Here is a 12,860-nt window from a genome sequence, read left to right as displayed (position 1 = left end):
TCATCTGGCCTTCGTTCATCAGTGTTCAAAGCCTCAAATCTGTTCCTGAGATGGTTCTGAAATTCAGGTGGGATAGACTCAAAGTCATATTTTGGTTTCCTTGGATTTGGTTTAATTTTCCTCAAAATATGCCTCTAAAACTCAAAAATATATATGCACACACACACGTATGAGCAAAACTGATTAGGATTATCTACAAAAGGAATAAACCAGGTAAATTTTTCACTTTGCTAAAAATACTGAAAAGAATCAAAATCTATTGTGCTCTAACGTTCCATTATCTAGCATATATGTGTATTAAGACTTCTCAATCAAGTGTCTACGAAATGGAGCTCGGGTTAATGTATACACAAAGATTGCTAGAATATCAATTCATCATTCAACATGGCTTACCAGCAGGAATATCAAGTTTGGAGTGTTTTTAGGGGTGTTTTTTTTTTTGGTGCTTCTGTGGTTGGTTTGTTTGTTTGGGGTTTTTTTGGGAGGTTTTGTTTGTTTGTTTGTTTTTTAACATAAAGTTTAAACTCTGAAATAGTTCCAGCATCTAAAGTTTATATAATGGCTACTGGCCACTTGACATCATGGACCTGATCATCCAGGGGTACTCCTACAGGAAATAAATCTCTATCGAGTTTACTAATAAACTTATTCCTAGTCATAGTGACCCTACAGGACAAAGAGTAGACAATTCCTCTACTTTGCTCAAAAATTACATCAAAAGCTCAAGTTTTCAAGATTTCATTTCATCATGCACTATGGTCTCAGTACATTTTTGTTTTCTAAAAAAGCAAAATAGGGTCAAAAGTGAATGCATTTGAAAGATAAAAAGACAAAAAGCATTCCCTCAAATGAACCAATATTTACTAGAAATGAAAGTATTTCTTTTAAATGCTGTGACCTGTCTTGAACCAGACAAATATAGATAGTATAAAGAGGGAAATTGTGAGAGCTGCATGCTAGGAGTAGCTAGTGTTTTGGTTAAGGAAGGAACTGCCACTGGAACTACTATTGACGAATAATTTGCCAAGAGACTTCAAGGTAATTCTGGATAAAGTCAAGGGCATCAAAGAACTCTGCAGGGAATTTCAGTCTTAAGATTATAAAACAAAAAAATTGGTAAAGAAAAAGGACATAAGGAAACCATCAGAACAAAGAGGCAAAGGTCAGCTGACTAGCTTCTGTGGGCGGACAAATAATGCAAAGAGGAAGCAGATAAGTCAACAGCAGATTAGTATCACTTGGTGAATGGATTTAAACTGAGTGGTAAGAGTTGAACACTTGCATAAAGAAAGCAGAAGGCCCCTTTGTTCATGATCCTAGGTGCATTATCAATGGGAAAAGAGGTTTGCCCTGTGCTATTTTCAGAGCAGTAAATCAGAGCAGAGCAAGAAAAGAGTTTCAGTATTTTTCCAGTAAATAAAATCTTAGTGGAGATAAGAGGATAGCAGATCATGGCAATAGATATGGGCAAGGAGCAGGTTAATGCCAGAGGCAAGAGAAAAACTCTGGAAGACACACTGCTTCTGTTACACATGGGAGAGGCTGGGGAGCATTATGCTGAGTCAAATGATCCAGTCTTAAGGACAAATAATGCATAAGACCATTATTGTAAAAACAGGTTAACTATTAAGATGTGTTTAAAAATCCAAAGGGGAAAGAAGAAGGGATAGGAGGTCTGAGGGTAGTGAAAGGGGTGTCCCGTGCAGAGTTTGCAGGGGGTGTAAAAAGAATTAGGAAAAATTCTTTGGGGACCAGAAAAGATGTGATAATAGTGAGCATAGATCAATGGTGATTCATTTTTATAATATACATTGTATGGGAGTGATCATATGAAACACAATGTGAATGATGGAATGTGTGAAACACAATGTATACTAATTCTGTATGCAAACTAATATAAAATTTTTTAAATAAAAAAATTAATTAAAAAATAATTAAAATTGTGTAACAACACCCAGAATGTACCACAAAGTCAATTCTAAAGCATGATGACTTTCAATGACATTTCCCAGGCTGTTAATCTTTTTTTTTTAAATTATTACATTTTATTAGTTTTAATGAACATTTACAGAGATTTTGGGTTTTCATTCATTCATTGTTGCACTGTTTTCTCTACCCTCCTCCCCAGTTCATTCTTCCCCCCCCCCATGTCTGTTCTGTTTTAATTGTCCAATTGCCACAGTGCTTGTCAAAGCCAGTTCTGATTAATCTCCTTTGTCAGTGTGTCCCTTGCCATTCCCTATCACTCCTCCCTGAGAGAGACTTCACCCTGATTCACAAGGAAAAGGGGATGGCGTATTCTCTTAGCTACTTCCTGCTGAAAAGGGACGCTGTGGGTTTCAGGGTGAATGTCTTCTCTCACTACTCTAAAGGGCCCCCCTGGCAGTAGGAAACACATAGACTATTATGGAGATTGATTTCAGGCTGTTAATCTTTTTGGGAAGAGACGACCTACTCTTCCTTCAGAGGGGAAGCTGGTGGATTTGAACTGCTAACTCTTCAGTTAGCAGCCAAATATGCAATGCATGACATTACAAAAATTCCCTGCAATGCAGTTATTTCCCGAGGTATCAGAAGGGAATGCAAAGAAGCATTTAAGATACAGTCTTTGCCTTCAGGAGCTTTAATGGAATAGAGAGCACATGCTGATTACCAGTATCGGACGCGCAAAGTAACTGCTAAAGATTCCATTGCTGTTGTTACGTGTCCTCAGGTATGATTCAGTGACCCTATGAACAACAGACCTGAATCCTGTTCTATCCTGTGGCAACCTCATTATCTGATATACTTGGGCCCACTGCTGCAGTCACTGTGTCCATCCAGCTAGTTAATGGTCTTCCTCTCAATTTGCTGACCTTCCACCTTTCTAAGTACGATGATGTCTGCGGTGTTAGCTTAAAAATTGGCTTTTCTAGACATTACGTTAGTCACCTCTGGTCTCAACCATAAAGGAATTGTGGAACTGAGCCACGGATGGAGCTCAAGCTACCTTAACTGTAGACACATGGTCTTGCAAATTATCAACAGCTGTGGGACTAGGTTAAGCACAAGTGTTTCCCACAAGGAGCAGAATGATTTAAGGGAGACTAGAGTGAGACTCTGGTGGTGGTGAGATGGTGGTGAAGAGACTGTAGCACTGTTGTGGAGAAACTGTGGCAAGGTGTAACCAAAAGAGCCCTGAGATAAAGGCCAGAGTTAAAGGTTTTGCTGTTCTTGCCAGAAGTCTGTGAGTCAACAACAAATAAATGAACTTCTTGTTGGTGGGGCTTTAGAGGCACCACAGGGCTGAGCTATGGGCTCTTTATCTGTTTTCAGCTCTAGGCCCTTTCAGAGAGACACTCATGGCCCTGTGACTCCATGTCCCATTTCAGCTCCCTACTCAATGTTCCTCTCTCAAAAACAGCTTCTCCCACCAATACACCTGAAGTATGTGAGATGAAGTTTTGTCATCTTTGCCTCCAAGGATCACTCTGCATGCACTTTCTCCAAGACATACCTGTTTGTTCATTTGGCAGTCCAAGAGATACTTAATACTCTTCTCCAACATCACAGCTCAATGGCATCAATTCTTCTGTCATCCTTATTCACTTCCAGATCTCAGATGCTTAGCATGTCACTGAAAACACCATGGCACAAATTAGGTGCACCCAAGTCCTCAAAATGATATCACTGCTCCTCAGGAATTTGAAAAGATCCCTTTCTGCAGATTTTCTGTCTCCTTATCTCCTGACTGCTGGTACCAAGGGTGTTGACTGTGGATCCAAGTAAGATGAAGTCATTGACAGTTTCAATCTTTTCTTCCTCTCTCACAAGATGGTGCTTACTGATCTAGCAGTGAAAAATTTTGTTTTCTTGATTGTTGACATGCAATCTATATTGAAAGCTGTACTGCATGACCTTCTGCAGAAAACACTTCAAGTCCTTCTCATTTTCAGCAAGCAAGGCATAGCACAGGTTATTGATGTGTCTTCCTCCAATCCTGATGTCACATTCTTATTTATAGATTCCAGCTTCTCCAATAATTTGCTCAGCATATAGACTGAATAGGTATGGAGAAAGGATAAAACCTTGACCTTTCTTAATCTTAAACCATATAGAGTTTCCTTGCCCTGTGCATGCAACAGCCTCTTTTTCCAGGTATAGGTTTCATATGAGCACAATTAAGTGTTCTAAAACTCCCATTCTTCTCAATGTTAGCCAGAATTTATTACAATTCACAAAGTCAAATACCTTTGCACAAATAAGGTAGTGTGACCAGAGCTTAAAGAATGAACCAGATTTCAAATGATGGAGATGAAAGATCTAGGCAGTCAGAGTAAATACAATACTCTAGAATGACTAAAAAAATAAGTTCAGAAGTGGAGAGGAGGAGGATTAGAGCACATTAGAATGTTATCTTTTCACTTGGGTTCATAAACACTGCTGAGGGATGCCACTGGGTGGGCAGGTTCTGATTCATAGCAAAACCATGACCCTGTATGGTTTCCTAGGCTGTGATCTTGTCAGATCTTTTCCCCTGTGGAGTGGCTAGCAGTCTCGAACCACCAGTCTTTCAGTCAGCAGTCAAGCACATAACCATTGCATTACCAGGTTCCTTTATAAATATTAGGGTTTATGTATGTTTGACAGAATGTTCTGAGTGAAAAAAAAGGCAACTGACTTCAAAATTTATTTCACACATTGCTTAAGAAAATCATTACTATGTTAAAGCTGCAGGCATATGGATTAGAGCAGAGAGAAAGCCAGTCTGGGCGTTCTCAAAGGGTCGGGATACGCAACAGTAGAGGACCCTCCTCATTACTGTGCTGTAATTTCACACCATCCAAGCAGGACTCTTCAGACGAGAGTTCAGGAACAATTGCCAAATCAACCATTGGTTTCTCCAGAGATTATCAAATGTGATCTGGTGTTTCACATCTTTTTATTTGAACTGGACAAGGAAAAACTACAAACCTAACTCAATCAAGCTAAAATATTTCAAACTTTTCCTTATTCTGACTCATTTTAATATAACTTTAGTTTTCATTACTATTTCTCAAACAGGCAGCATAGATGCAGGAAGTCTGGTACTGGAATGGCTTGAAGAGGAGGCCGTGGGAGTGGCAATGGCAGAGAGGCCTGAGGATCTAAATCTGCCCAATGCGGTCATTACCAGGATCATCAAGGAGGAGCTCCCAGATTAGGTCAATATCTCCAAGGAGGCCAGGAGCGCCATTTCCTGTGCCGCCAGTGTCTTCATGCTGTATGCCACTTCTTGTGCCAAGAGCTTCACAATAAAAGGGAAAGGCAAGACCCTAAATGCCACTGATGTCCTCTCAACCATGAAAGAAATGGAGTTCCAGCAGTTCATTACTCCACTGAAAGAGGCTCTGGAAGCATACAGGCAGGAGAAGAAAGGCAAGAAGGAAGCGTCTGGGCAAAAGAAGGACAGAGACAGAAAAACCGACTCAGAAGAACAAGAGATGAGGACAATGATGAAGATGAAGAAAGGCTGGAAGAGGAAGAACAGAAAGAGGAAGAGGAGGGGATGGAAAACTTAAATAGGGTGGGAAGACCATGGCACCATGGAAGGTACCATTCTGAAATGTGGAATATATTTATGAGTTTTTCCTGCGGGGCAGAGTAGTGTTAGGCAGAAGGGCCTGAGAAGATGGAAATAAAACTGACTAAAGTTGTCATTAAAAAAAAATTATTTCTCAAATAGCCACCCTTTCTTAACAGTGGGAAGTGGAAATTCTTACTAGTCCTTATCTCAAAACTTGCCTTTCACATAAATAACTAGAGAGAAAAGATGGGAAAATGTAAAATGTGTTGAAATAATTTTTCACTTTATTTCAACTTCTTGTGCCCATTTTACTCACTGTTATAGAATGTTAATTAATGCCACAGCCAACAATGGTATATGATTACTAGTCAAGAATTTTCATTTTCCAAAAGGTAATGAACTAAAGAAGAAAAAGGGGAGGAGTCAAGACAAACAACCCTGGCTTCACTTCCTCACTTACTCACACACCTTTGGACACATTAAGCTAATCCATTTCGACATACACAACACATTTCAACATTCTAAAACTAAAAGCTAAAAAGTTAGGTTTGGATTAACAAGCTATCTTACAAAATAATGTATACCTTTTTCTTTCTGGTCTGCGTTTTAAAATCATTAATATATGTGCATGCTACCACCTTCAGACCAATAAATACTATGTGATGATTAATAGTGGCAAGATAGTTATTAAAAGGGAATTCATTAGGAGGGACTAAAGATCATTATGCTAAGTGAACTAACTCACTCCCATAAGGACAAATACTGTATAAAACCATTACTGTAGAACGAATATGCAGATCCAAGGGGGTAGGGGAGAGTTAAGAGTGAGGATGGGGGGGCGGGTGTTAATCATAGGGTCACATAATATGACTGGGGGAGAGGGTGGGGTGGATAAAGGAAATGGGAAAGATCAGGTGTAAAAAACAATGTATACAAACTTTGAAAGTAAACTGGAATAAAATAAAAATTTTATTTATTAAAAAAAAAACCCCAACAACACACAATGCAGGGGGAAGATTATATGAAACACGTCAATGAATGAAAATATGAAACACAATATATATGAATTCTGTAAAATAAATAAATAAAAGGAATTAAGAATTGTACTACCCAAACCAGTATTTCTATTAATATATTTAATTAAGCAAAAGATTCTATTACATTCTGAGGTATTACTAAAATGGTGCTTTGAGGTTGCTTATGCCAACTGTCCACTTTTGAGATAGGACTATCTTGTATAAAATTTCTTTTGCTCAATCAGTAATTCAACCAATTGGTCTAGCTCACAAGATTAGAAACCTATGAATCTGTAAGAATTTTGACATTTTACCTAAAGTTGACCATTTGTTCTCACAGAGCAAATATATCTTCTGAAAATACAAACACAAATGAAGAAGAAATTTAAGAAAAAGATATACAGTTTACTGCATGCATCATAATGTAGCCATAATTGAGAACTACACAATATCAAAACTCCAAAATGGAATTTCCAATCAGCAAGAAGGCAGACATATTTAAAAAGAACATGGTAAGAACTTTTCCTTCAAGAATGGCAGAGTTAAGGTTGTAGTCTTAATGAAACAAAGGCTCCATCGCTCTCTCTGTGGCTGAGACCCATAGAAGGAAGGTGTTTTTACGCATAGTACTGTGCCACCATGGGCTGGACCGCTGGAGAAAGTCATGCCAAAGAAGGGGAAACCAGCAGTAGACAAATCTCATTACAGAATGGAAAAATACACTGGATAATAGACAATTCAACTATTACAGAGAGAAGTGATATATCAAGAGGAGTGGAATGTGGGAATGAATTGTTTAGTATATGGTTATGACAAAAAGCAACAATTTCTAGTCTGTTTTAGAATTTTGTATAGTCAATGCTTTCCCCCTGTTGCTAGTACTGGAATGGAATGTTCCTACTGCCATCAAGTTCTGCTCATAACAACCTTCCAGCAGGTTTCTAGAGCTGGAAATCCTTAGGGGAGGAGCAATTGGTAGAACCACCCACCTTCTGGTTAGCAGCTTAACCCTTTCTGTACTAGGCCATCAAAACTCCTCTAAGCATCCTGTACACTATCTCTGGGCAATTCCTCCCATACAGCCTCTGAAAACATGTTTGAGTCAGTACTAACTACATACATACAGCACATATGCTAATGGGGAGGTGAATTCTGTAGCAAATTGTAATAATCCAAAGGCTTTGAGTTTCTGGCTGTTTGATTCCACCAGCATCTCTCCTCAGAAGACAGAGAGGCATCTTGTAAAGATTTACAACTTCAGAAACCCAATAGTCACTTATGAGTCAGAACTAACTTGATGACAAGTAAGATGCTTTGTTTTAGCTCTGTATCAAAGAGAAATATTTGAATACTTCAGTAGAAAGAGGGTGTCCAAAAACAGAGAATAAAGAAGTCAGGTCTCTTACTAATTCTTTTCACTACAGTGGTTTATCTGATTTCAGATAAACCCAAGGGATGTGGATCTGCTTGTACTCTTGAGCTCTCACAAGTTTCCAATTTTGACAAGGTACAGTTTCCCTCCCTTTCTATCACTCTGAGTGGAAAATATGTGTTTTCCATTTCTGACAAGAATCTATGTGTTTCTCACAGATTTTACTGTATAGATGGTTCAAGAGAGCTTCACATTATTAACATAAAAACAGGTTTCAAAAATAAGTTTATATTTATCTAATAAACATAAGTATTCATAAAGTTAAGAAAACTAATTTAAAAAAAGACAAAAATATCTAGACCTATCTTGGTAAATAACTAACTCCAGGAAAGCCATGGCCCTTAGCCATTTTTTTTTGCTTTCTGCTACAGATCATAAAAGAGTCAGCAGCTTAAGACCAGGCAACTTTTCCCTAGCTCCAGCTTGGAAGCAGGAGTGGCATCCACTTCCAAAATAGCTTGCCTCCAGAAATTTTATGAACGTGGAGAAACAATGAAAGTTATACAATTATTTAGGTCTTTCATTCATAGGATTGCCATGAGTCATCTACGACTTCACAGCACTTAACAACATTAACAACAACAACAACATAGAGAGTTCTGTTGGCCTAACAGATAGAAAGTTATGCTACCAAGCCAAAAGTGGGTGATTTTAATCTGTGGCCCTCAGGCCTGGTTTTAATTGTTTTTGGACAAGCATTCTTCTAAGTGGTATAGCACTGGTCTGTCCATTTGCTATACAGAGGTAACTCGCGGTTGCTTGTGGTGCTAACACTGTGACACTGACAAGCTGTCTACCACTCATCATCACTTAACAACAACATTTTATCCCTATTGTTATTGCGTGCTGCTGAGTCATAATCAACTCAAAGCTGACTCTCCAGCATGTTTCCAGAGGCAGGAAATCACATGGGAGGAGACTGTTCATCCCTCCAAGGAGCAGCCGGTGAATTATAACTATGTGCCTCAGGGATTGCAGTGCAGTATCTTACCACCAGACCACCAGGTCTCCCAGAGATGACAATTTATTTTTACTTTCATAAATAGCCAAAGCATTTATCATAACTCTCTATGAGTTGCAAGCGACTTGATGGCACATAACAACAACAACAACACCTTGAAAAGCCCTTGTTTGTAAGTAAAATAATGTCATCATATTGAAAGTAAAGTCCCCATAAAAAAAGAGTTTTTTCAACCAAATTTCTGTTCTATTACTGGTTCTAGTCTGAAGACTTGCTAGGTATGAGAATTAGATGTAAAATGTTGCTGTTGTTGTTGTTATGTGCCATCAAGTCGTCTGTGACTCATAGTGACTCTTTGTACAATAGCTCTGAACCCTGCTCTATCCTGAGCCAACTTTATTGTCTGTGACACATCTACACCAACTACCCCAGTCACTGGATCAATTTATCTCATTGAGGGTCTTCCTCTCTTATGCTGTCACTCCACTCTCCTTAGCATAATGTCCATCTCCAAGGACTGATGCCTCTTTGCAACATGCCCAAAGTCAGATGGAGCTTCAGAATCAGTCTCTAAAGAGAAGACTAGTTTCACTCTCTCCAGGACAAACTTGTTTGTTTTCATACCCGTCAATGGTATATTCAATACTCTTCTCCAGTCCACAGCTCAAAGGCACCATCCCTTCTATCATCCCTAGTCATTATCCAGCTTTCTGATGTATAGCAAGTAATACTAAACATCATGGCCTGGATCAGGTGCACCATAGTCTTCAAACTAACATCATTGGTTTTCAGTACTCTGGAGATGTCCCTGACAATGAACTTTCCCAATGCAATTCATCTTTTGATTTTCTGGCCGCTGGTACCAAAAGTGTTGAATGTGGAGCCATGCGAATTAAAGCTGTTAATAATCTTAATCTCTTCACTACCTATCAGGATACTGCCAATCAGCCCAATGGTGAGAATATCTGTTTACTTGATGTTGAGCTTCAATCCACATTGAATGAGTACCATTAAAAGTATTTTGTAGGGAGCTCTGGTGGCCTAGTGGCAAGACGCTACACTGCAATCCCAGAGGTACGCGGTTCAAATCCACCAGATGTGTTGCTGGAAAAGGAGGGGGCAATCTCCTCCTGTATCAGTCAGATCTGACTTGACGGTACACATAAAAATAATACAATAAAAATTTAAAAAAAAATTTTTTTTGAGAAAGCCCAGAGATTTTCCTATACTACATACTGCGCAGCTTAGAGAGAATGCCTGCACCAGGGGCAGGTCACGGATCCCTTGAACTCCACTCACTTATTTTTCCCTAAAAACTAAACTACACAGCAACTGTTTGAAATGAATGTCCTGAAAGAAATCTTTCTACAGAACTGCAAAAAAAGAATAATAAAAACTACCTGTAATTATGTAATAAAAAAGAGCAATTAGGTGCTTAATCTATTTAAATCTATAAATACTTAGCTTACAACAATATCCTAGAAAGGAGGAAAAAGGCTTGATAAACTATTTTGTTTCATAAAGTAAAAAAAGGCAAGTCAATTTTAAAAAATCTTAAGTCTTAAAAAGTTAATACACCTGGCACAACAAGACATCGCAATAATATATGCCAATTATAATTAATAAATGTCTATGTGCCTAAAAGATTGCTAACCAATGTATCTATAAGAACAAAACCACATTCACTGCTGTAGAGAGAATTCAACTTCATAGCAACCCTGGTAAGACAGAGTAGAATTGCCCCGAAGAGTCTCGAAGGCTATAATTTTTACAGAAGCAGACTGTTAGATTTTTCTCCTAAGGAGCCACTGGTGAATTCAAGCTATCTCGATTAGCAGCCCAGCACTGAAGCACTCCACTATCAGGGCTCCAAACAACTTGTGGGTTTAAAAGAAAAGCAGACAGCATTACTGTTTTCCCCTCTTAATATGAAAATCTTACTATTTAATATGCTTCAGAAATTTTCAAGTTCATGAATATATTAATTTCTAGAGGGTGTATGGCATCTATGTTACTTGTAAAACAAATCAATGGACTTAAAAACCAAAAATTTAGGAAAAGAAATATGCTCTTTTTTACCTCTGCAGAGATGAAGAGTACACAAGACACAAAGTACAAAACAGGGTGATGCTCTGAAACTACAGCACCCCTTTCACCCTTTATAGCATCTTCAGGCTTGTACTCTCCCCAGAACAAACCCTGTTATCTGGACACAGTAGCAAAGCAATCAGCTGTCAAAGCTTCTTTCCGCCATAAACCTGACTTCAGGTCAACTTACCAAATCCCTGTGCAATACCCAGTTCGCATGCAGATAGTGAATCCCATCTAGGATCTGATACAAGAGTGACTTCACCATTCCCCGAGGTAACTGAACGGGCTTCTTGTTTGCCTTAGAAGCTCTGTGAAACTTGATTATATGCTGCAAGAAAGGAAAATACCAACAGATGCTTAAAAAAGAACAGCAGAAAGATAATCTGATGTGTAATATTTTCCTAACAGAAAAGAAAACATTGAGGGTTTCCTAAAGATGCTGAAACTATTTTCACATGAATAAGAAAAGAAAACATTGAGGGTTTTCTAAAGATGCTGAAACTATTTTCACATGAATAATATAAACGACTTTAAAGTCTCCTAATAACTGGGACTAAAATTTCACTTTCTGAGCCAATTGCAGAGGCTAGAGAAGAAATGTCAAGAACAGAGAAGAAAAAAAAAAAAGAACAGAGAAGAAGGCAATATTTTATTTTTTAAAGTATGACTAATAAATCTACTGTCTTCTGAGAACACGTTAGTCCAATATTTGGGAGAAATTGTCAAGATCAGAATCTTTTTTTTTATTGTGTAGTAATTAAATGAAAAAGTAAAAACAACAGAGTAAACTTCAAGAGATACTGCTGGCTAGCTGGTTAACACAGATACAATGCCTATTTACAGCACATAAGATACAAAAAGAGCAAAGATGAAGACAGGTCAGCAAAATACAAATGAGGATGAAGAAATAACAAAATATAACTGGCCAGTTCACACTAGAAATATTTATAAATATAAAAGATTCAGGTCAAACAAAAATTAACCAGCCTTTTACACCTAACATTTAGGTTTGCTGGACTAATGGCAAGAAGCTGTGCTGCAATCTCGAAGGCATACGGTTCAAAGGGTGTGCACTCTCCTTCCATGTGATTAATTGCCTCTGAAAACCTGTCTGATGGTTAGCTATGGATCAGTTCTGACTTGACAGTACACAACAACGGGCACAGTGTTGCTGAACAGCCAGTAAAACTTATTTCTAATCGCAATATATAAAAATCACTTTATAAGCAAGTAAACACTAGCTTCAACAATATCCATGTTCTCTTGATAGGGGTCTTTGTTTTCATGAAAGCATTCCTAAATTGCAAGAAGTTAGTTAGAAATAACTGTAAGTTAGAGACAATCTTGTGCAGCCCTGTGCACATTTTATACTTAGCATTGTATATAGTGGATTCATGACTACATTTGCAAGTGAATAGAAATTGCAGTACACAAAACAGGCCAATGATGTTATTTACTATTATGGGCTAATATTGTAACTTCCTGTTTTCTATGATACACAATGTACAAGGAATACTGGTATGGAATAACATGATAAATGAATAAAGGAGCTCTACTTTTTAAAGGGAAAAATACTGAGTCAAAAGTTCTAGGGAAGAGAAAGGCTATCTTAACTGGTACATGTGCCGTACGATTAACCTGTATCTTGCCAGTAGCAGCCTGCTAGTATAATCTCCTTCTCAGTCTTTCCTTTATTCAATTTAATGGCAGGCAAACAAAGCAGAGTGCAAGCAATCAGTAACCCAAACTGTTTTGTCACCTGCCCTCAGATAAAATTAAGTGTGTTGTGTCTTCCTTAGGAAGAAGATCCACTGG

The 12,860-nt window shown here is 38.1% G+C and overlaps 1 protein-coding gene across 2 annotated transcripts in view; it reads right to left on the bottom strand.

Annotated features, from left to right (window-relative positions):
* CDK8 (cyclin-dependent kinase 8) overlaps positions 1-12,860 on the bottom strand; it is a 174,300-nt gene that overhangs the window by 57,223 nt on the left and 104,217 nt on the right. For both annotated transcript variants that reach the window (XM_006894119.1, XM_006894120.1), the window contains exon 4: positions 11,233-11,373. In XM_006894119.1, coding sequence (XP_006894181.1) covers positions 11,233-11,373 — 141 coding nt within the window. The remainder of the gene's footprint in view (positions 1-11,232; positions 11,374-12,860) is intronic.

The sequence above is a fragment of the Elephantulus edwardii genome, unplaced genomic scaffold (genome assembly GCF_000299155.1).
Source record: "Elephantulus edwardii isolate Elephantulus edwardi_28Jun2011 unplaced genomic scaffold, EleEdw1.0 scaffold00135, whole genome shotgun sequence".
Taxonomy (NCBI): domain Eukaryota; kingdom Metazoa; phylum Chordata; class Mammalia; order Macroscelidea; family Macroscelididae; genus Elephantulus; species Elephantulus edwardii.
The sequence above is the reverse complement of the archived record's forward strand: the minus strand, read 5'-3'. Positions and strand labels throughout refer to the sequence as shown.